Here is a 26,633-nt window from a genome sequence, read left to right on the forward strand (position 1 = left end):
CACTCACACAAATGCACCCACAACTTACTCATACACTCTTGAAAACAGTTGAAAAATTAAAAACAAACAAATAAAATACAAGATGTAATTAAATTATAATTAACTTTGTTATGGAAGAGCTGGGAACCCTAACGCAGCTTTTTTTCACTTTAAAGGGTTCCCAAATCTTACATATTGTAATGCATAATATGTACTTATAATAAATAAACACATTTTTATTTGTATTGAATTGGTGAGGGGTAGAAAAAGTGGTTTCGACGAAACGAAGTTGACTTCCGGTCTTTTAAACACAAATCATGGCGTATTGACCGATGCGGTATGGCTGTGCCAAGGTCTCACATCATTCATGGCCGTGGCATAGGGGGCCGTGATTTCAACGGCTGATCGCGTGGGGCAAGGCTACGCTGTTACCGTGTTCTGCCTCGAGCGATTGCTGGTGGCACCGTGAGGTTTTAATGGGTATGCACAGTAGCGAGTTACACAAAACCCTCCACCGCAAGGTAGTCCAAAATGGGTCCTTCAAGAAAAGAGCGTACTTTAAAAGGCTGGCAAGGCAATTTCGTGCCCTCTGGCAATGTGTCCATGGGCGGCGATATCACCTAACATCAGATGAGCCTCCTGTCGGTGGGTCCCGTTATAAAAAAAACGAAGGCAAGTTAAAATTATTTTTGTGATTATTCACTGGTGTAGGACCCGAACGGTCATTCCTTTCATGTAGAGATAAGAATCATCCTTGTCAAATTCAAACGTTTATGACACGGGAGTCACAAGGAATCTTGGAGTTAGATCAAAGACGTATGTCTGGTGAAACCAGAGAAAGTGAAGGTATACCTACCATTGCAGCTGGTATGTAAAAAGTCATGGTAGGGAAAATGTTTCGAGTTTAGACAGCCAAAAATATATAACATTATCACAATCAATAGTGTTCGTTTTATTTCAGTTTGATTAACTACTATCTTGGAGACAATCTTATCTCGAAGATTTTATCTTTAGAAAAACGCATTTTGATATAATTTTAACAATGCTAAATCAGACTTATAATTTAACATTGTCGTGACGGATTAATATTAGGAGATAAGTTCCACATATAAACTTAAGTAATGCCCCAATGTCTGTTCAAAGTCCGTATTAAATTGTTTAACTGCACTATTGTTCATTTTCGATTCCTACTTGCGTATTAATTGAACTCAATGAATGTGATGTTAAGTGGTCGGAGACGCGCCCAACCTTTTGATTGCTTCATTCTAGTACGTCTACGCATTCTTGTGTAAAAGGGCTTATCAATCGTTCAAGCCTAATGGTTTGGTCACGTTTTTTTGTGTTCTGTGACACGATAATTATAAGGGTTATATACCTAGGGTAAAATTTAGAAACGAGACTTATAGTCCGCGTCACTACTCATTGCCGACGGGAACCCTGGAACTAAATTTGTCGTTACAGTGAAATATTATTTTATTCGTTTAAAGGTAAAACATTAGAAGCAAATCTTGGAGACTAGTTCGCGAATTTAATATGAATTTATGTTACGTTGGGGTAAATATTAGCCTTGCACCTAGCACTAGCAACATAAAGCAGTTTTTGCCGCGCACCACCACTATGTGGAACCAGCTGCCCACTGAAGTATTTCCGAACCAATTCGACTTAGGGTCCTTCAAGAAAAGAGCGTACCAATTCTTAAAAGGCCGGCAACGCCCTCTGGCATTGAGAGTGTCCATGGGCGGCGGTGTCACTTAACATCAGGTGAGCCTCCTGCCCGTTTGCCCCCCGTTCTATAAAAAAAAAATAACTACGTCGCGCTACTCGCTAGCGCCGCGTCTATCGGCAATCATTGGTGGCGCGGACTCTAGCACTGTGTCGGATGTACGTCAATAATTGTTTGTATTGTACGTATTGGATTTTGACATTATTCTTCTCTAAATCTCACCTCTATGGTCGTCGTAGTTCTTTTCAGGAACGTTCTCAAGGTTTCTGAAATAAAACAATTTTAAAGAATTTTAGTAAAACATCGTTTATAATGGACAGTTGTGGTTAGTGTCAGAGTATGTTTTTTTATATATTTATTATTGCTTAATATGTGTAATATAGTATATATAAACTAAAAGTACAAAAAACACCAAAATACCACTAAGGGGTTTAACCTTGGTGCCTCAAGGGCTACACAAATTCGTACGAGAAAAAGTAAAACGTTTTTATACAGTATACATAATATTACAGTTATCTTAAATTTATAAATTTACTTCTATAACATACAATTTGTAGTGGGAGGACCGGTCCTCATCAGTAAAAAAACCCTTTTAATACTATTCGGGTTAATACGCGTTAAACAAACAAATCGGCCACAAAACATTAGTTTAATAAATTAGAAATTAATTTTTTTTTTTTAAAGTTGTGATTCACAGCTATATCTGAAACTAATTTCAGCTTTAAAAAGTTATTGATCTTTGATTTACACGCCAAGACCGAATTCTGAAAAAAATCGACTCGAATAAAACATTTCATATTTTTGTTGTGCCACCCTTGAAATGAAAAGAATTATCAAAATCGGTTTATAAACAACAAAGTTATCCGCGAACAACCGAGAATAACCGAGAAACCTCTTTTTTTTGAAGTCGGTTAAACATTATTTATGGTTTTATTTGACATATTGATTCCACATTATGGTCTGGTGATGAACTAATCAGCTATGTTAATTACTCATAAATCATATTTTAAGCAGTAATTTCCGATTTTCCTTATTAAAGTCACATTGTACATTACTGTTCAATGTGTAGTTTGATAATGTTCAGTTATAAATTAATTATTGAGTTCGTAAGGAAACATTTTAAAAAAGTTTGTTTTATGCTTGGTTTTATTGAGTGGATATTTATTTGTAAGTACACTCTTCTAGTAAATATTACTAATCGTGCCTCAATGTCCTAACCGATACAGCCACTTGCTTCAGGCCCGGATTAAAAGAGACTTTGGACAGAAATGTTTTAAATTCCGACTAGTAAACACTAATAAACAGGTTTTCTTTTCATATATTTTTATATTTGTTAGATACTAAATACACTAAAAGGTTAGTTTTGTAAGCTGATTATAAAAACAATTACACTTAAGTATGTTGTTGACGTCTACATATGAAAACATTTCTTCGTAATAGGGAAATGGCTGTTGCGTTATAAAGAAGGAATTAAATATTAATGTATGGGTTTTGTGTTTAACCAAACAAATTTACTCTATTTCCGTTATAGAAAAGGTTTCGTTATAAAGAGGTTACACTGTTCTTGGTTTCACAGTAAATTATTGATTAAAAACTCGACTGAAAAAAAAAAATTTGCTTGGAAAATAATTTGGGGCCAGGGCGCCTCCACTCCTTTGTTGCCCGAGGCCTCCAGACCTCTAAATCCTGCCCTGACTTGCTGCCTCAACACTGTTCTAATCTCCTCTTGTCTCAGGGCATTGGGACCCATAATTTTCTTAATTTGTTAAGAACCGCGGGTAGACCACGGGCGACTTGCCAACACAACTCTGGTACTGGTTCTCACCTGGCAATATGGTCAAAGTAGCTTAGGGAGTGTTCAAGTATTACGTAACGCAATTTTTGAAGATTATTGACCCCCCATGTAACTCGCCGTAACGTTTTTCAGTACCCAAGTACAGTACTGTATCCAAGTATAGTACTACTTACTATTACTATTATAATCGTTCGTATATTATCGTTACTATTATGTGGTGTAAGTCTAAAAAAATATTAACAATAACGTGTAATTTTACCTCCGCCCCGCATCGTAACGTTTTACAAAAGGACCCCCCTCCCCTCCTCCTCCCAAAATACGTTACGTAATACTTGAACGCTCCCTTAGCATATTTTTGTAAATGATAGTCTTTAGTTAGAATTGTGTTCGTTTGAGGGCCAGTCAGTTCAATTTTCGTTACCAGAGTTAGCACAAAAGTTATTGTTATAATAGGACGAGTAAAAATTCATAAATATAGAAGAAAAGTAAATGTTATTTTATTTGTATGAATTTTATAGAACTAATAAAAACAATTAAAACACTAGTAAATAATAAAATTCTTGTCTCCTTTTATGTGTGTGTGCATGTTTGTGAGAGGGTATGTGTGACTCATATCTATATCATTTTTGTAACAGGCCTTTGTTTTATTAAATTAAAATGACACTTTGAAAAAATTATCAACCGAGAATAAAGTAATCTTGTTCTCCGTCTAAGGACAGAAAATTTAACTTGAGATAGAAGAACTGAGCAGTCAAAGCGTCCACGAAGGAGTTCGTGTAGTAAGCATTAGTCCAAAAGAGTGCGTCTATTTTTTTACCTTATTATATTTTTTACCCCTCTCCTGATAACCACTTGACCTATCCGGTTTAATAATCGAGATACCGCATTTTTTTGTATAATTTCTATGTCAGATTTATAAAAAAAAACGTAACTATTAGGAAATTGTTAATATGGTTTTTATATTTAAATAGTAGTTCAGTCGATTCAATACGCCAAGCAACAGAAAATAATACATTTATATAAGCAAATATACAGGTGCTATATTTATCACTCTCATTTTGAAAATAAACATTACGTAATAATCTCAACTAGAAAACACGGAGGGGACAATACACGACTCAACTACGTATTCCCTAAGCCTTATATTGGCGTTGTATGTGTATAACGATTATAAGTAGGAATAATTTACTCAACTGTGTGCCAAAACGTTGTCATTGGAAGACATTATTGAATGAAACATTCTTAACGATTCGCCACTGAAGCAATATCTATGAGTCGGTTGTTTTAATTAGTAACACATGCAGTGTTTAGTTTATTATTCAATGCTATCTAATACAGGCGTCTATTCATAATTTACAGCAGTGTTGGCTTAGTGGCTTCATCGTGTGTTCACTGAGGTCGTAGGCTCGATCCCTGGCTGCACCAATAGCCGCGTCCACACAGAACGATCCAAAATGGATCGGCGTTACTAGTTTTACAAATATACGATATTCATAGAAAAAATATAATCAAAAGATTTGTACATTTCGGGTTAGTCAAAGTATTTATAACTCGCATTAACATGATTTTCGAATTCATGTCGTATGGAGTGAACAAAACTGAATTTTTATTAACATAGGTAGTGAATGACTCGCTGTACTTCATACATTATTTATGTTATAACTTTATAAGAAATTTTTAAAACAGACCAAAGATCTTAAACTTCGGCTATGAAACACAAATTTCTGAAGGCATCTATAAATATATGACTAGATACCAATTGACGATGACAATTTTTATTAGAAAATTCAATTGTCGTTTTGTATTTTTGTTTATAGAGCAAGATCCCAGGGCCGCCAGACGTCACGTATTTTCTGACGGATGAAATGTGGACGATTGGGTAGTGTTAGTATGTACTATGATCGTATGCCTACCTGCTAGCTTGGTCAAACGGCCAATTTCCAGGTATCAGGTAATCAAGGTACACCAAAACATTACTTACTTCACGTAAATTCCCATGGCTGATTTTTATATATGTTTTCGAGTGTATAGTTAAAAATAAATTGTCAATACTCCCAGACACTTTCCGTCGGCCATATTGCTTGACAGACGCTTTAAGGGTCTCAAAATAATTAGTCAACTTCACGTAAATTCTGACGCTCCATTTTTATATATGTTCATCCGACAACTATTTTAAAAGTTTTGACAAGAAGACAGACCGATCCAAGGGGCCAATCATCCCCTAAACTAAATTTTAATATCTCTATGAGTGGGAGAGCATTATCTACGCGCATGAGACTGAGTGAGACCGACTGCGCTGTTAAAGCCATGAAAATTACTTGAACAGATATTTTATAATTTTTAGAACTTTTGTTGACAAGTAAATTATAGCAACAAAAATAAGAAAAAGAATTGACATATAATAAATAATACTAAAGTTAGCCGACATTTTTTTTTTTTTTCAATTTATTAATTAGAACTAAAAAATATTTTTAAAAAATACCACTTATATTTAAATAGCAGCAATTTTTTAATTAATTATTTATTGGAAATTTGGAAACAAAGTGGAAAAATATTAATTCTTCAATATTTCTTAACAGTGGCTTTTAATCTTCATTATCATCGTCATCAAATATCAATCTTGAAATTGAATATCTAAATCGTGATTGTCATCATCAGCATTATCCTTAATTTCTTCCTCTGTAAAAAACAAGTTAAACAATGAAGGTCTGAAAAAACTAAAAAGATACAAATAATATGAGAAACGAAAATAATTTACCTGATTGTTCTTCCAGCGACTCACTGACAAAACCCGGTAATTGATCTCCATCGAACCACTGAAAATCATATTTACCATCTTGTAGTGTCCAGCCATTGTTTTCGGGGTTGAAAATATTTATCATCTTCATACTTGCATTGTTCCAAAGCTAGCCCGTCGAAACTGTTGCCAAAGCTCACTTTTACAAGGTGGTAAGTTACTGGCATCGAAGTTTCTTAAATTCTTTCGATTGAATTCTTCATTTATATCAGATACCATGTATGTAAATGATAAACAACTGTAGTCTGGCAGCATCTACATCAATTATTCCAGGAACGTTGTAAACATCACAGATAAATTTTTGTATTATGTTGAATACACGTTCTTCTTCATCTACATCACCAACAAAATCCAACGTAACAAAACGGTGAAATGCTTGTTGGTACTCTTCATTTTTCTTCAAAATATTAAACGGCTTTTGCTTGCCCTTTTTGAATAATAATAATTTTTCAAGTAATTTTCATGGCTTTAACAGCGCAGTCGGTCTCACTCAGTCTCATGCGCGTAGATAATGCTCTCCCACTCATAGAGATATTAAAATTTAGTTTAGGGGATGATTGGCCCCTTGGATCGGTCTGTCTTCTTGTCAAAGCTTTTAAAATAGTTGTCGGATGAACATATATAAAAATGGAGCGTCAGAATTTACGTGAAGTTGACTAATTATTTTGAGACCCTTAAAGCGTCTGTCAAGCAATATGGCCGACGGAAAGTGTCTGGGAGTATTGACAATTTATTTTTAACTATACACTCGAAAACATATATAAAAATCAGCCATGAGAATTTACGTGAAGTAAGTAATGTTTTGGTGTACCTTGATTACCTGATACCTGGAAATTGGCCGTTTGACCAAGCTAGCAGGTAGGCATACGATCATAGTACATACTAACACTACCCAATCGTCCACATTTCATCCGTCAGAAAATACGTGACGTCTGGCGGCCCTGGGATCTTGGACCATTACTTATTATTAATGTTTCCCGTTTCTACCTTCCCGGAACTTCCACAAACAAATCAAGCTAATAATTAGCCAAATCGGTCCAGTCATTCTGGAGAGCGAGAAAAACTAAATTCATTTTTATATATTATGCAGGATATCTCCAGAATGAAGCCATGGTTCTATTGCGTATGAAAAGCCTATGAGGGATTATTCAATATGAAAAACTTAAATTAAAACGCTTTCTAAAAACTAAAACATTTTCCGTAAATCATTCCGTCTACATTGGCTGTACAAATGTTACGCTGTTTGTTTTGTTTTGCCATAATATGAAATAGTTGGCATTGCTAAGCATTGATTTTATTATTTACTAAAAAAGTATTAATTTTTATGCGTAAATATCATTTATTTCGTTGTTATAATTACGTATTTTGATTGGTATAAACTCTGCCACTGTACAATGTAATTGTTCTAAGGCCTACAACGCACTAGCGGCTGGCCGCGATGCGGTGTGCCGTTGCGGCAGGCCGCGGTATATACGGTCTGCCGTAGCGGCATGCCGTATTCCGGCTAACCGTCCCTATTGCGGTCTGCCGCAATCGTTACTCGTCAAGTGCTTCTTGAAATATTGCACATGATAGACGTTGAAGAAGTTGCGGCAGTTATTTATTTATATAATCGTAGAAAATATCGTCAAAAAAACTCTGCGTAGTGTCTAGCGCAAGGAACAAGCGATAACTGAGGCGGGTAGGACCCGGTATTTGCGGCTAACCGCGCCGAGTGCGTGGAGGGGACGCGGCGCGCAGCATCATTCAACCGGTGCGGCTCGCCGGAGCTCCAGATCAACCGGAGCGGTTGACGGTTGTCCACAAATGAGTGCGTTGTTATCGTGCAGTTTCATGTCATAATCGATGTGCGGCCTACCGCAGCGGCACACCGCATTGCGGCCAGCCGCTAGTGCGTTGTAGGCCTAATAAACTAATCACGCCGCTAACTGGAAACATTGACTTAATCCAGGTTGTACCACAATGCCTTCGCCTCTACTAGAGGTGCTGTAAGTTCGTCATCAAAAGTAATTTTCTATACTTTAAACAGTATTTTCATATGTGAATCACGTATATCAAAGACTATTTGCTTGATTTAAATATACAATTGAAGTCATCGGTATGTTGCTTCTATACGTATGTATATATATTAAGGTAATGAGATCTTTATTTCCTAGAAATATTGACATATCGTAATCAGATTCGTCCATTACATTATCTCTAACCCAGGGGATGGAATTATTCTATCATTTAGGTACAGCTGAAAAGAGAAAGAAAACACCTTTTTGCTATAATTGATTTCTTTAAATCTATTTTTATTAATATATCTTATTAGTTACTACACTAACATGTTTATGTTGTACAGTCAATAACATAATGAAGTTTTTACTAGCTTTATACGTATCCAATTCATACTTTTCCTATTATATGTACCTCTGGCCTTTACTTCAGAGACGCCTTGAAGTGAAATCAGCTACAATTTAACGACGCATTTAATAGTGGACCGTGAAGTGTTTTGGCTCTAATTTGATTGATAGTGTACATAAAATCTTTACTAAATGATTTAAGTAGTCTAAACTCAGTGTTATGCTGAAAAAGCTTAAATATACAGAATAGTCTTCAAAGGAGGCACATCGACTAGATAAAGTGACAGTATGCTTACATATTGCACTATTAAATTATTTATGTATCAGATCGGCTAAACACATCAAGCTCTGTCTGATACATAAATAATCTATGTTTTAATGTAATACTGATATACATTAATATTTTTAATTGTTATAAAACTTAAGATAATGCGATAAACAAGCGTTTAGGGTAATGAAGCTGACCCTGGTAGAATGCGGCGCGACCCCGCAGCTGACACAGCCTTGTGGGAACTACCCGAGGTGATTTTAGTTGCTACTGCCCACCCCATACTCTAACTAGCAAAGATTTCGGTGTCGTGCGAGACCCACCTTCGCGGCTTTCAAAGGCATCCTCATGAGCAAATGTAATTATTAATAATAATAATAAAAACTTTATTTATAACAAAAGGGTTATGACAGAATTCATATATCGCTAGTCCCCTCACTAGGAAGGCCCTATGTTGTGGTTAACTAGAAAACAATTATTCCGTAGTACGTTGTACATGTTTAATACAGGTAAAAAAAAATGTGTTACAAATTAAGAATGAGTGAATCAGTGTGTGTGTGAATGGGTGTGTATGTCTCTGTGTGTGCAACTCTTTTTTTTAATAACGGCTATTGTCCGCCATATGTTTGACTTTTACTTTTGTTACCTCTATTTTAAAGTATCAAACAATTAAACAGGCTAATAAGAGCATAATACAGTTAAATGTATTGTTGAACGATAACACTTATCAGTCAGCTGGTTTGTATATTTATTACTGAACATGGCTCCCGTATCATTGTGATAAGCTTACATTGGCTTAAATAAGTACAAATGTTAATTAAACAAAAATTAATAATGTTTACTAGGCCCTTAGGGATAATGTACCAATGGTAGGGGAGCCCACGATGCTAAATGGGGATTTACTCGAGCGTCGTAGAGACCTATTGGGATGCAAAGCTTAGATGATAAGAAGAAAAAAATGTTATATGATATATACCTTTTCATCGGTGGGGGAAGCGGCTATAGATTGTTAAATATGTAAAAAAAAACTGTTGCATGGACATCCTCGAGCGCGTCAGATATTGATAGCATCAATGCCCTACGTATTTTTAATAATGTACGTATGTTAATCTGATCGTTTGCATGATGCGGGTGGTTGTATTTAAGGGTTGAAAATGAAAAAAAAAAAATATCGAGCGCGTCAGATTTTCTAAGGGAGTGTTAAGTTCACCAAAAAAAAGTTCTCATTCACTAATCTGACGATTTCGATGGGACGCAAACCCACGGCCATTTTCATAATTTGCAAAAAAAAACGCAATTTTGAAATACTCAAGCGCGTCAGATTAAGATATATGTGGTTCATCTTTATGTTCTAAACGTACTGTCTCATAATCTGACGATTATCTAGAGGGATTCGCCTGATCTGACAATTTTTTTTTAGAAAAACGGTTCACCTAAAGGGCCATCCCTGCAACTTCCCGCTAATTCCATTCCTGGGCGCTTAAAATTGATATTTTGAGCTCGCTGAGTTCAAATAAATAATATTTCTATGCATTTGAGCTCTCCCAGCTCGAAAGTCTGATAGAAGTTTCATAGAACACTATTTTTGGAATTTTCAAACCGCAATAACTTTTGAATGGATCAAGCAATTTTCACGCGGTTGGCGGCATTCGACGCAGTTTTAAATTTCGGAGTAATCCCGAAAATCCCCCTTTTTCGGGTTTCTTTCGTTCACGATATCTCTCTAACGAATCAACCGCTTTTGACCAGCTTGGTGGCGATCGACGTGGTTTTTCAAGCTCAAAGACGGATTAGTTTTTGAAGTTGATCGATAAAGAAACCACTTAAAAAAAAAAATATTTCTTATTTTTTTAAGATTTTTCAAAATTTCTCAAAATCTATCGGTCCGAATCGGTTCAAATTCACAGGAAATGTAATTTTGAGAGAAATATTTAGAACGCCGTTTAGTAGATTCCGATCGGTTTAAGGAAATGTAGGCATCACGCAGCTGCACGCATTTAACTTTATCGACGAATTTTTGTTATTTCGGCTTGCGGAAATCGTCAGATTATATATTTTTCATTATTCTTGAATTATTTCCTTCAATATAAAAAAAAAATTTGGTACGCTCGAGAATGTCGAGATGACGTTTTTTTTTTACAACTTTGTTGCCCTCCCCTTTTTTTACGTCACTCTCAAATTGTCAGATTAGTGGAATATACACTTTTTAGGATGTAATTAACTCACCCTACCTTAATCTGACGCGCTCGGGAAATTCTGATGGTCAATTTTTTTTTACTAATCTGATCCTGTCTCCTTCAAGGGCGGCCTTATATATGGGCCTCATGTTTTGTGGAGGTACTTGGTACAAGGTATCCCCCTAAATATTAATCTGCCGCGCTTTAGTAAATCCCGAAATCCCCTCTTGGGCTCCCCTACCACAAAGAATCATTTCCTACAAACTGAACGATAATGTTAGTACCTAAATATAAGTTATAATTCATTATTAATAAAAAAAAATATATTTAAGAGTCAAGAAGATAAAGAAGAGGAAGGTTAGGAAATCAAAGGACCGTCGATCCATCGATCGATTATTGAAAAGTATTTTATCAGATATCGATTGAAATATCAATCTAGTAGTAAAAATTAGATTGGGATTGAGTAAAGAAAGCGGCCGTAGGTCAGACATAGCCTCTTTTCCATCATCATGTTTAATATAATCCTCTCATTATGTGACTACCAGGCCAAAATATTAACTTTTTTATTTCGATTCTTTATAACTACGGTAGTGCACTGCGTTAGCCAGTATCTGGGTAGGCCGCGGTAAACCTGCCTTTAAGTTTAAGCTGAAGGTACTGAGATATTCTTAAATTTAATTTGCTTCTATATTTAATAATAACCTTTTTAGGTCCGGGCCTCAGATTTCTGTATCTGTTTCATGATCTAATAGACTGGTAGGTGATCAGCCTTCTGTGCCTGACGCAAGCCGTTGATGTTTTGGGTCTAAGGCATGTTAAATGCGCACATAGAAAGAAAATCCATTGGTGCACAGCCGGGGATCCAACCTACGACCTCAGAGATGAGAGTCGCACGCTGATGCCACTAGGCCAACACTGCTCTTTAGTGCACTGCAGTTATCAATATATAGTAATGCATAATTTCGTAATAGAAATGAAATACTTAAAGATAGCTCACGTCTCGTTACACGCGCGATTAATTCCGTTAACAGAGCAATGACTTAGGTCATTAGTCTATTTTAATACCGTTATTTTCGGCAATAAAATGAATAAAATAGGTACTGAGTATAAATTTTGTGTATAAGGATAATTTATTGATTTGTAAAACTTTTATTGGATGCCAATTTGTAATGGCAAAGAAATATGTTTAACATTTAGTCATTCTTTTCTTAAAAAAATATATATTTTACCTTTGAAATAATAAAATATATCAGACGGTTGACTTAATTGTTGCATTATTGTGTTAAATATATACTTTTCTTTTAATAATATTTTTTTGAATACGGTGTAGGTACAATATGAATGTACAATCTGAGTTTTATATTGAAGCATCAGAACAGGCATAAATTAATTTCCACCTCAATAAGATTGTTTTATGGATACTTATGAATCTGTATTTATATATATCTCCAAACTAAGTGAAAAAAAAGATATTTTGGTACTGTTAGACAAGTTTTACGTAAATCATATTTATAGGAATACGTTTTAATTCCAGTAGTGGCATGCAACAACGAGCCGTCATGTCTCCAGGACCATGCCGGATTGGAGGCGATCACGCAGCTCCATCGGCAGCTGGATGATGACGCCAACGGCAATGTTGATCTGAGTGAGAGTGATGATGTAAGTATACAAAAAAGTTAGTTCTACAAATGCGTGGAATAAAGATACCGAGCTTGTTACCATGGTAACGATATTTTTTAATGGAAATGTATCTGCAATACAACCTGTATATTTTTCATAATATCCACTACATTGGTACTGACGAGTCCTTGCGTTTGACATGCTATTTATGGTCTATATATCGATACCTCCCACGTAAGTTGTTGTATCTCCAAAACTGCAATTTTACAGTAGAGCGTTTCAAAGATTCAAATTAACCCAAAATCTGCATTTATTGTTGCATCTTTTTAAAATTTCGTATTTAATGTAATATATTTAGTCTTCTTAACTACGTTAAAAGAAATTTTAAGTAATATGTCTATTTGCGGAGATATTGTTCATACAACATTTTACTCCGGAGTAGAAGCTATGTCAGTTGTTGCATCTGATACTAACAACATTATACCGCGGCGCCCAGATAGCATCACTTGTGGTATATGATAGTTACAACTGTATACTTTGAAAAACATAAGTCTTACTCTGTTGTATGTGGTAATTATAGTTATATTAGGTACAGAATTCAAATGTACAATTTGAAAGTGATTAATTTTTAAGGTTAATAAATAAAAAAGAAATGTTATTAAGGTAATTTTTTTGTATAAGAAACAACATCAGTGTTAAAAAGCTAATCAGAAAATCTTTGAAAATAAAATAATGAGCTTTTAAAACTTAATTAAATTACTTCTTCTATTGCTGAATAATCAAAAACGTTTTAACACATACTTTTTAAAAATTATAGAATAGGTAACGTTACAAACTCTTCTTAAGAACTAATCAAATAGAATTACAAAAATCAACATCACTATAAAAAAATATAAATATGAACTTAATTAATCATATTTTATATGAGATCAGCTTAAAATCAAAGTAGTAATTTGGTAACCATTTATAATTTTTGACATGTACTTATTGGTTTATAATAATGATAAAGAAATTTTAAAATAAAAACAATTGTGTTAATTGTCAACCTAACAAACCTAAAATTAGCTTTTATGGAAGCTTTAAAACAATGTAAAACAAAAAAATATTATTTTTATGAGATCAATATTAAAACCTGAGATGCTTAATTAAAGGCAATTCAATATAAAAAGAAAAATAAACGGAATATTTGGAAAAGACTCTATTCTGAATCAGAAAATTCAGCGTCATTATTAACGCCAACAACGAAAGATAAATGCCTGAAAAAGTCGTGATACGTAGCTGGAATAATTTCAGTATGACACAGGTTTATTAAGTCATCGTAAGTGTATAAATAAGTTTATTTTTGGACGAACGTTCTATTAGACGCTATGTACGCTATCACCTTCTGCCTGACCTTTTTCAAGAAATATATGTTTGTTAGTAATATTTAGCTTATGAGCAATATAAACATGAAACGCAAACACAATACGATTGCGATTCTGACCGGCACAATTGTCAGACACCAGAATCTAAATTCTTTTGCACCTTGTTCATGAATTTTACGTATAAAATGAGAAAGACAGCCTGATACCTCATTAGAACCACGTTTGGCTTCTCCCTTGTGCCACATATAACAATGACCCTCTTTATTTGCTAAATCAAACAAAGTAAAATTAAAGACGGACACCTTCCGTTTGTAATATAAAATAATTCCGTTAATATTTCTGAAGATGTGACACTGATCGCACTGATCTTTCTTAGGAATATGAAAACTGAGCTTAAAGTTTTCATTTACAATGTCTCGATATAGACGTTCGGATTTAGCTTTCTCTTCATATATTGATTGAAGCCACTCATTATACATTTCAAATAATTTATGAAAATTTAAATCTCCATCCAAACATAACTTATTTGACCTTTGCCTAGTAAAATGTGACTCATCTGGCTGCAAACTCTTGATATGGTCACACACACTGGTTATAACAGACTCTGTCTTTTTTAAAGGGTGGTTTGATTGTTTTCCTCTTTGATCTGGAATTAATACTCCAGTAGTCGCAGCCATCTTTTCTAGGGCCTTATTAATAACCTGATCACTGACAGAAATAGTGCTTAAGAAATGTTTTTTGCATACATCCACATAATTATCTTCACCATGATCTACTGGAAATTAGTACTTTAACGTGTACTTTCGTCTTGAAGTGGTATCTGTGTAGACTCTGCGTTTATTTTGCTTTTTTACTAAGCTGACTATATACATCTATTGTTTTTCTCGATTGCCCGAATTCCAAAAACTCTCAAATATCTTCTGTCTTTTACCTTCACTTAATTTATCAAAACACTTCTTGCGGCATTGACATGGCGGCCCCATCTTTGCTTGAATTTTACCATTTCTTGACATGTACTCTTTTCCCATATTACGTAAATTATTTCTATTAGTGTCTATCTTTTCATTAAAATGTCTTTTTCTTATATTACCTTTATCTTTCCTTGGTTGACGACGGCGATCGCTTGTGCTATGACTATTATTCGAAATATCTGACAGCGGACTATAACTGTTTATTGTTGTATACGTTGAGCAGCTAGACAGATAACCTGGTGAGGGTACGGGCAAAATATCAAAAGTTGATAGGTTTTCCTTTTGTATATAATAAGGGCAGATATCATTATTACAGTCGTAGTCCAAGTGGTTGGTACCACAAGAAGGTGAAGGGTGCGATGTTTCGAGATTTGCAGTATAAGAATCTGAAGCAACTTCTAGGTTATTATCAAAGATATCTGCTGCTAAAACAATGCACTAGGTATGCATCTGGCTATTGAGGCAGTCGGACTTACCATTTAAAGATCAAATTTTGAACTGATGACTTGACTTACAACGTAAATTTTCAGTAAAAAAAAAGTAAATCCAACGTAAACTATTGCATTTCACTATACAACTACATTTTGATGAACGATTTCCGAAGTAAAACGATGTATTTATTAGATACAACAAAATGTTTAACTTCAACGAAGACGTAAAATATTGTATGTATTACATACAACATTTTCGATGAACGCTCACCGGCGTATATTGTTGTAAGTAATCTATACAATAGTTTAGGTTGGGGCCACCATGAAAAGTGTTAGTAATCTAATTCATGCGACTAAAATAATACAAAATGAAACTTATTATTAATATTTTGTAGGTTTGAATCAGAAAAACTGTTTAATTCTTTTTCATTTAATGAAATATTGTCCTTTTCCATGGGTGTATCGGACTTGTTATTTTGTATATTCGCATTATTCAGCAAATCACATATTCGATGCCCTCTTGATAATATAATACTTGCACGTTTCATTATAACAAATAAGAAGTAAACTAATTACGTCAATGAATTATCAAATAATATATGCGATGGCAACGTGCGTGCGGCCGGTTGAAAGTCCGGCGTAGTCTGTTGTATGTAACCAATACGAGGCGCGAGCGCGTGATTTTACCCACCTCGCGCCCCGCGTACACAAATGCATAGGCATATACATTGGTCTACTCCGTTCGCGTTTGAAAATTACAACATTATGCGTCTGACAAATCCTTTAAAAATAGTGTTTTTGTTGTTTTTTTTACTTTGAATGGATAGAATGGTCCATATTAGGATGTTTTTCAGCAAAAAAGCAAAATAGCATTTTTGTGGCATACAACAACTTACGTGGGAGGTATCGATATAAATTGTAATCTAACATATAAAATTCTCGTGTCACAGTTTTCGTTGCCATACTCCTCCGAAACGGCTTGACCGATTTTGATGAAATTTTTTGTGCTTATCCGGTATCTATGAGAATCGGCCAACATCTATTTTTCATCCCCCTGAATGTTAGGGGTAGTCCACCCCTAAATTTTGATTTTTATTTTTTAGACAAAATTTTTAATTTCTATTTTTTTATGATACAACATACAAAAATACATACAACCCTTATTTGTCACCCTTCTACGATCAACCCTTATTTGTTTATTATAGTTGATAGTTATTTTTATTGAACTAAAAAGTGTTTCCTAGAAATCATATACATGGCAAAACGACGTTTGCCGGGTCAGCTAGTAAATATATAAAATTTTCACAAATCATAACTTTTTGTTTAGTAGGGTCCACTGTAAAAAATAAATACTCTACCGAAAAGTGACCCTGTGTTACAAGTTTTGGTCCATTTAATAGGGAATCTGAAAAGGTATTACATATGGCCATGAGTGGCTTTAATTTCTAGCTTAAAGTTAAACGAAAAAGTTCATTTATTGATCTTTATTATAGTGGTTTCTATAATTATTATCCTTCAAGTTGAGAGCGAACACATCCTTAAAAGGCAGACAACGCGAGCCTTATGACAGTATGAGTGCCCATAGGCGGCTATATTATCATTTAACATCATGAGCCTAACTGACTGCCCCTCGTTTTATAAGAAATATATTACTTATTAAACGCTTATTAACGCAACTCCTTTTAATGACCACGTCTTTAATCATACTTGGTTTTCTATATTAAGCGAACAACTAAGTTAATACATCAAATAACACTCGTTGCTTGCTTACAAAAAATGTTAAAACACGTTTGGAGGTTGTTCAAAGACTAACGATTTATTTTCTTAATAGACAAACAACAGACTAATATTAGTAAGAGTTACAAACAGTTGCCATCAGATGGCGCCATTAGCATATTAAAGAATATTATTGATAATAATTTTAACAAAAAATGGTATTCAAGAAATGTTAAGAAAACTTTTGTTGCTGCAGCATCGTGTATGTCCAAATGATACGACAAACATGTTTGAAAATATTTTTTCACCGTAAATGCCCATCACGCTTGTAAGATTTCTGCCATAGACATTTTACATTGTTGTTAAGAACTATCTCAATTAACCACTCTTACAAAAAAACGCATCAAAATCGGTCTGTTTATAGAACAGGGGACAAACGCCCTTGAGGCTTATCTGATATTAAGTGTCCGCCCATGGATACTCAATGCCAGAGAGCTCGCGATGCCGGTCTTTTAAGAATTGGTACGCTCTTTTCTTGAAGGATGGCCGATGGCGCACATAGACACAAACGCGAGGAATGATATGAGGTGTCAGGGCTTAAAAAATACTAAACTATTAGAAAACCTCACTTTGGAGATTCATGTATAATGTTTTAGAAGATTCAAAGAAGCTTTCTAAATATGTATTGATACGCGAACATTTGTGTACATTAAGTCTTTGATAATTACGTACATAAACGAAAGAAACAATAATGGTTCCTCGAATCGTAAAACTAATAATAATTCCAGGGAATTTGAATTAAAGAAACTAGTGGGTTTGTTTTATAAAACCGACGCTTTCTTGAAATCGTGCCATTTTGTGAATAATGATTTATTCCGACTAGTGTTTTATTACCATCTCGATGTTACCGACTACCTACATTAGTGGAACAAAAAACGGAAGTGGTTGAGAACAATGATATCTATTTAAGATTTATTTTGTTATCAAAGTATCTGAGTAATCATAAAAGATATATCATACTCAGATTTTCAGTGTTGCTTCTAAAAAAGTTCTCGAAAAAGGGACAAGTTTGACTTATTTGAGGGCAATAAAAAAATGCTACGTATTTTTTATGCTTTACCTACAAAAAGGTAAATCTAAATATTTCAATATCACGAACAATACATCGAATTAACTTTAATAACTTTATTTTATTCTTTTGCTGGCATCACTGCCTACTAATTCCAGGTTTTGTAAACCTTTAAAAAAAATGTTATCTTTACTTGTGTGTTTTTTACTGTTTGTGATGAAAAAAGACGTAATTATCACTCGTCGTTAAACCACTTTTAATGTGGAGCACCGCGCTTAATAAAACAACAACATTTAACAAATAAAATGTATGTATAGACTCAGATGTTCAGACTCGTATTGAAATTGAAAAATGTTCCCGGCCAAAAAGGTTTGCCATCTCTGACATATCAAAAAATGAAAGCTATCAGAATTCTACGGAATTAAAAATCAGAGTTGGTATATTATTATTATTATCCTACAAGTTCAGAGCGTAGTATTACTTAAAAGACCGGCAATATGCGAGCCTTCTGGCAATGTGTGTGTCCAAGGGCGGCTTCCACTTAACATCACGTGAGCCTCCTGTCCGTTTGCCTGTTACATACAAAATAGTAACAGTGAAAAACGAAAGGTATTCATTTCCATATTCCATACACAGCCTTTATATTATATGTTATTTCAGTTTCTACGTGAAGAGTTGCAGTACGACAGTGGGTATGAGAAGCGACAACGGGCGTTTCATCACAACGATGATATGCACATATCTGTCAAGGAGCTTTGGGAGGCCTGGCTACGATCTGAGGTAACTGTAATTTATGAAGTGCTTCTTTTGAAGCGTTAGGGAAAAATTATGAGAGTAAATTTTTACGATGCCCGCGTACACCGTCAGAAAAAACCGACACCCTGAATATCTGTTTAAACGTCGGTAAAACAGTCTGGGCCGCTAGTTGGCGCTTGCTCTGTTTTATCGACAAGTTGCATTGTCTGTTCTGGCGTAGTGTTTTTCAGAGTCGTCGTGTTTAAACCAAAATAATGATTTCTATACGAAAAAACCTTTTAGAAAAAAATTTAGCTGAGAAACCGGCGATTATCCGCATAGCCATTCTTCGTGTCACCTTGAAATTACTGAATAGATCTTCATAAATTTTATCTAAGCATCTCGGTCGTGTCATCTTTCTAACAAAATCCGCAATAGAATCGGCCCATTCGTCTAGGCGACTGACACGTCAAAATCAAAACCGCTATTCGTTAGGTACGCTTCCCGAAGCGAATTTTCAGCACAGTGTTAAGACAATTTTACAGGAAGAGACGGAAGAGTTCAGTTGAAGAGTTCTTATATATAAAAATAATAGTTAAAAAAAAACTAGAACACACGCTTTTAAAGCACATCAAACTAAAAAGTGCAGGGCGCTCTGTGCCATATTTTTCGTCTATCGAGCAACCCACGCTTTTTCACAATAAAACCAGTATTTTTTGTTCATTACCATTTTCAGCCTAAATTAGGAATTATTTTTCACTTTTTAGTTTGATGTGCTTTAAAAGCGTGTGTTCTAGTTTTTTTAAACTATTATTTATTTTTTAAGTTAATTTTTTTTTTCATTTTTTTTTTTGGATTATTGCATTGTCATCGATCTTTGACAGGTGCGCAAAGTTTGAATTAAATCTGTCCGTTAAAAGTGGGTCAAAATCGGGTCCGAAGGAGTCGGTTACATACATACATACATACAGGTGAAGCTAATAAATGTACCCTTAAAGTCACTCAAGTCTTAATTATACTACTGATTTTCTAGGTCAGAAATTGGACGGTGGAACAAACGGTAGAGTGGCTCTCGGAGTCTGTTGATTTGCCTCAGTACAAGTCACTGTTCCTGCAACATCGCGTTGTTGGTGCTACATTGCCGAGGTAAATGAGTTTGAGTTTTTGATTCAGCGCAATGCATACTACTGTATGGGAGCGTTTTAGTATGACGTAACGCAATTTTTGGAGATTATTGACCCCCCCCCCCATGTAACTCGCCGTAACGTTTTTCAGTACCCAAGTATAGTAAAACGTTTCGTGACCACCTATTGTCTCTTTAGTTACTATTATGTGGTGTAAGTCGAAAAAAATATTAACAATAACGCGTAATTTAATCCCCGCCCTACATCGTAACGTTTTACAAAAGGACCCCCCCCCAAAATACGTTACGTAATATTTGAACGCTCCCTATGTTAGTCAGTGCTGTTTTTAAATATTCGGCTTTGAGGCGAGCTAGTATAATATGAAAAATATACTATGAGGCTAGTTCCCCTCAAATTAAAAGCATGTATTTCATTTTTTTTATCAAGTATCAAGATTTTTTTTCTGCGGGTATCTGCAATCAGCCCTAAGGCTATGATCGAAATTTGTTATGTGGTGCTGTCATGTGAAGTGACTTCCCATTGGAAGCATCTACTCATCTTCTGTATAGAGCTACTGCCGGTCTTCTAGCTCTAGAAATTAAGTATCATGATAACTGTCAAACTATAATGACGTAACAGTGTCACCATATTAATGGTTATTTACGACCTTAAATACCACGGTTATCTTTCCGCACAGACTAACACAGGCAAGTTTATGATTTGTATTCTATAGTTTATATTTATAGTATAATCTGTGATACTTTTATTTACCAGACTGGCTGTGAACAACATGCAGTATCTAAGCAACGTATTGGGCATCAAAGACCCGATTCACAAGCAAAAGCTGGCTCTAAAGGCGATGGATGTTGTTCTCTTCGGACCACCCAAAGGTAAGCACATTTCAATAACGATTCGTTATTAATAACTAGTAATGCAATCTGTCACACACTTGTGTATGTCGGTATTGGTTCTTTGATTTTCTTATTTGGTGATTACGTCAACAGTAATAATTTACTTTTTTACACATATTGTCTATGCTTGGAAACGAAATGCATTTGCACGAGGATTGCTACAAAAATTAATACCTATTAATACCCACAATGTTCACTTATCAACGTCAATAAATAAATACATATTAAATGCTTCTAATTTTACATTTATTGCCCGTTCGCAAATCAAGGGCGTAGAACGGAGGAGAAGAACTGGCAATAAACTCTTTGCCACTCTTTTTAATCTCCAAGTTTTTTGTCAAATGTTTGTAAGGAGCTGCAACCATTAAACCATGTTTCACATGACATTTTGTCAATAATAAAAAAAAATATAATTAAACGAAAAAAAACACAAAGATTTGTCCTCGATCAGCAGTAGGCATGGTAAAATAGGAGCACGCACTTACATTCTCGTGGGAACAACACGTAAATACATAGTCGAAATAACTAACTTCACCGCATACACGAATTCAAGTCCGACCAGTCACCACACGTGGCACTCAACATGACCAAACCACCGAACCATTCCCTATTGTATCCTTGTCTTTTAACCCACACTGCTCATTGTCAGATTGTGTCAGTTATTATTGTGTTTATTATTATAGTAATGAAAATAATTATGTGTTGTATATACGAGTACAATGTGGTTTTATGATGGAATATTCCTTAACAAGTAATAAGCAGCCGATTCTACGTATTAACTTTAGATTTTTGTGTATAGTGTTTAAAAATAACTCGCTTCACTGACGCAACGATGTTTGGGTCTCTTAAGAAATAGTTTTTTTAGAAATTAGTGAAAGTAAATCATAAAATTACTTAATTAATATAAATATGTTATCAGAATTGAAAAAGTAATTGTGCATTTCTGATTTCGTAAAAATTCAAAAGATAATATGTCCGCCGTTACGAGGATCTTTGGCAATTTAATCTTTGAATATTTGCGAACAAATTGCACTCATTTATCTTAGGTCTCTTTTTGACAAATTGTGTTTACGCTGTGATGAAAAGGGACAGATGAGTACTTTAGACTCAGTGAATAAGTTGCCTCAAGTCAAATGCTGCGATGTGTCGATCCCCAACGAAACAAATATATACGCTTGGTAATTGAATCACTTACTTGACGAAAAGTTCAGTTCAAAAACGAGTCTTAGCGCGCACTATGACAAAAAACAATACGTTTTTGATGTACGTCAGTGACACTTACCCCTTAATCACGTTTAGTTTCAGCCTGAATCTTATGCACACACACAACACTCAAAGCGGCCCAGAACACACACACACAGATTGACTGCGCTTGTATTGACATAGCTAAGTGCTTAGCGAGGAAATCCCTAAAAATATGCGCACTTTTTGTATAGTATGAATAATTTGTTAACAAAAAATTATAGAATAGTTTATATGACTCATTTTTACTATGAGGTAATATTTATTTTGATTTAATTTACATAGTGTTGGCGTGGAGTTCTTAAAATTATAAGTTGTCGTTGCACAAACAATGCCGTCTCACCACCACCTATTACCACCAAGCACTTAGTAAAGAATTATATCATACCGAATAGGTTCACCAACATATGTGAGCTTGTAGGATATTTGATTAAAAATATCGTCGATCATTTGTTTCATATAGAATCATTTCAAATAAGCATACAACTTCATATATTTTCATCTAGCAGATCCGTTTTAGCGAGCAATTGTATACAATTTACTAACAGCAAGCAAGAAGTTGCAAATATAGTTAGATTGTCTTGTCTATGTAATTTCAGCTATGTGTAGACAACAATATTTGTAATGTTGTTCTCGTTATTATTAACATTAAAAAACTATAGCTTTCATGTTAGTGTGCGCCATATCCTGTTCTCTTTAGTTTCCCTTTTTTGTCCATTTTATAATGTAACGAAATGGAAAAGAGAATCCCTTAAGAAAAGAGCGTACAAATTCTTAAAGGCCGGCAACGCACTCGCCCTCTGGCATTGAGTGTCCATGGGCGGCAGTATCACTTAACATCAGATGAGCCTCCTGCCCGTTTCTATGAATAAAACCCAAAAAAAGCCATGTCCAATCAAAGTCTAAACGGCTCAGTATTTAATTTGGTTTTCGGTTAAAGAAAAACTTTACTTACTTATGGATATTTTTTGCTTCCACTAGTAAAATTTAAAATTAGACGTGTAATTGTCATGTATTTTAGAATAGATAGCTTTTAACATGTACTGTAGATATAGTATTATATATGCGGAGCAATGGCGCTGGTATCAGCAAATTAGTTCAAACCGTTAATACGAATGTTTTATTTAATGTTGCTAGATCTAGAAATTAACGACTATTCAATGGTCGATAATAATAATAACTCCATAGTCTTATTATTATTATTAATAGTATTTTATCATAACTTTAAACATTTGTAAACTTGAATGACAATAAACATTAAAGTAATCTTTGACACTCGTTCCTATGACTGCCGTTTGACTCTGTAGTCGATTCGGTCGCGGAACCAGTAAACGAAATGTCACGTGTTTTAACGCAGCTAGTAACGTCACGTGTAGTATCGTCATTGCTCCAATATGTATGATGTGGTGAAATTAAATAAATAAAAAAAACGTGTGGCATAGCATTTTTTATCAACTTATGCAGTTATAATTATTTATTTATTTGTTATTTATGCAGTATTTGTTTTTCTTTGATATTATTTCATACTACCACTCTACCAGACTAAAACGCCTATATAGTCTGTCTCACTCTAACGCGTACCGGCTGCACCGGCCACGCTCACGCCACGTCACCGATCTCGTCAGAGATGGGAATACGTAGTATGCGTTCTGTCCCACTCTAACGCGTATTTGCACCTATATTACGTCATCGTGTGTAAGGTTTTTTTCGTTACGGAATTTCTTGATTCGGTCGCCGCGTTTAAAGCCCACGATAAAATCTATGTATTACCTTAATAAAGTCGACTCGAGTGCTTTACAGCAGTAATAGACCTGTTACTACATTAAAATACAGAAACAATAGTCACCCTACAGTTATATAACACCAAATTATTAACTCCATTCATTCGCGCCATACCGCGCTGTGATGGCCTATTCAGTGCGGTTTCTTTTGACCTTGTGTCGTGTTAATACGTGAATGTTAAATGTTCGATACCAATTGGAGTTCATATCTCGCGGAGGTTTTTTTTGTGTTTCATATAGAAGGTATCATATGTTTTTCACCTTTAAACATTCATTCATGTCTCTATAAAATTTGCATTTTGCGAGCGTGTACACTGTGCACACGGTTTGAATTCACTAGAATCGCATTATTCATAATTTGTTATAAAAATGGTTTGATTTTTTTGTTTTGTTTATATGCGATATTGTTCTTAATTGTCTCATTTCATACTACGTATTTGAAAGAGATATGGTTGAGTTAATTTTGTCCCTTGTGATGATTATTAAACCAAAAACGTTAAAGTTTCAATAAGGAGTATTATAATATTTTATTAGAACTTCTAAAATAACTTATATTTTATGTTATTATTTTTTTTATATAGTTCGTTGAAATAAATACACTACCATTACAATAATTAAATAATGTTAGCTAGCTTAGGTTTTTGTTAGATTTTTTTTAGAACTGCGTTAGAAGTTTAATATGAACATTCGTTCAATTTCCGCTGTCACTGAAATAACAGTTAACCAAGATGACCCTTTGAAAAAGAGATTTCATATTAACCGGCTTGATATCATGAAAGCTTCGTCGGAATCTTGGTTTTTCTTGGCCAGTATTTTTTAAATTGTTTACTCAAACAAAACAATATCAGCCTGAAACGGTAAATTTGTTTAGCAATAACGACTTATTGAAAGAATTATCGTGAGAAATATAATATCTTCGTGACTAATTAAAACTAATAAAGCCAGCTCAATCGCTGATGTAATGAATACAGTTTTTCTGATTTTTATAACGATTCTAGACATGAACAACGGGTAAGTTTGTTTCTCCAACATTATAGGTTAAATAAAGTTCGGATATGAATGGAACCCCTGGTCGTGGCCTCAGAAATCTGTTTCTTTGATGATCCTTAAAGGAAGTGGGTGGTCAGCCATCTGTGTCTGACACATGCCGAGACACATGTTTGGTTTGCGCACCTGAATCCATTGGTGCTCAGCCGTGATTTAAACCACGACCTTCGGGTTCAGAGTCGTCCTAGCTTAAGGATTAAAATAAATTCAGTATTCCAAAAACGTTAGGTTATTTCAATTATTAAAGAGTTCATGATGGCTAGTAGTCTTCCACGGTCCGCTTCACAAGACTTTTTCGATTAGCGAACTGTGGAATCGACTCCCGCTGCGGGTCTTTCCTGTTAGATACGACATTCAGTTGTTTAAAAGAAGAATATACTCCTCCCAACGCAGGCAACGCATTAAAATAGGTCTCCATTTTCCGGGATGACTGCCCTTTTGGGCGTCCCGTAAGCTCGTATCCTATCCTAGAAAAAGGGTTATTTGAAAATAAAATGACATATAAAATACAATTCAAAGCAAGCGATAATCGCTTTATAATCGCCTATCAGTTTTCCTGTTCCGACAAACTACAATAGACTATTTCACGAGCAATTTGGTCGTTAAATAACTTGAGGATTAAAATAAACTAAAAATTTGATTTTAAAAACAATATTTACAATTTTTTGAACTGTTATTTAAATATATGAGAAGTTTTTATAATCAGTTATTTTTTTTATTGCCGGTTGGCAAATTTGTACGACAGTAAAACATAGACAGTAATACAAAAACAATTGGCCAGCTATTTCGTCTTACAATGTCAAGATTAGGTTAGGTTTAGGATGGAACAATCATAACTGACCATTTAGCTATTTAACTGCTCAGTTTTTAATATATGATCCATTTTATAATTTTTACGACTCATTTTTGTTTACTGCCAAGTTTTAACAGCCGAACTCGTTACTAAATATGCATTTTGTACTTTTCAACATACCAAATCTACTATACTGCCGCGTGTCAAATCAGTGCCCAAAATTTATAAAAAATTCATACCACGTAATGTATATTAAAAATATAAATAATAGGTAAAGAAAAATACTAAAAACGACAATTGAATTTTTCAATAAATAATTGACTTTAAATTTGTTTTAAAAATATCAGTTTTTACTTTACCTTTTTTGACTTCGAAAAAGCTTTCGATACGCTGAGATGGAGCAGCATATGGTCGCGACTCTCTGTTGTCCCGCCAAAGATAATCAACCTAGTAAAGGCCAGCTACAGGAACTATTCTTGTAGAGTGACTCATGATGGCCTCGTCTCAGACGATATTCAAGTGCACGCGGTCGTCAGACAAGGCTGTTTACTTTCGCCACTACTTTTCCTGCTTGTTCTCGACGGGATTATGCATCGCGTACATCAGAACAAGTACCGCGGAATAGAATGGGGATTAACCAACATCTTGAAAGATTTGGATTAAGCCAATGACCTATGTCTGCTAAGTTACATGCACCGCGACATGCAATCTAAGTTGGACGACCTGGAACGCGAGGCGGGATCTG

At 34.7% G+C, this 26,633-nt stretch overlaps 1 protein-coding gene across 2 annotated transcripts in view; it reads left to right on the plus strand.

Annotated features, from left to right (window-relative positions):
* Positions 1-26,633, plus strand: part of LOC125056435 (stromal interaction molecule homolog) — a 46,030-nt gene that overhangs the window by 7,238 nt on the left and 12,159 nt on the right. For both annotated transcript variants that reach the window (XM_047659524.1, XM_047659525.1), the window contains exons 2-5: positions 12,619-12,743; positions 18,916-19,035; positions 20,024-20,136; positions 20,889-21,004. In XM_047659524.1, coding sequence (XP_047515480.1) covers positions 12,619-12,743; positions 18,916-19,035; positions 20,024-20,136; positions 20,889-21,004 — 474 coding nt within the window. The remainder of the gene's footprint in view (positions 1-12,618; positions 12,744-18,915; positions 19,036-20,023; positions 20,137-20,888; positions 21,005-26,633) is intronic.

This window comes from Pieris napi, chromosome 15, assembly GCF_905475465.1.
Source record: "Pieris napi chromosome 15, ilPieNapi1.2, whole genome shotgun sequence".
NCBI classification, from domain to species: Eukaryota; Metazoa; Arthropoda; class Insecta; order Lepidoptera; family Pieridae; genus Pieris; species Pieris napi.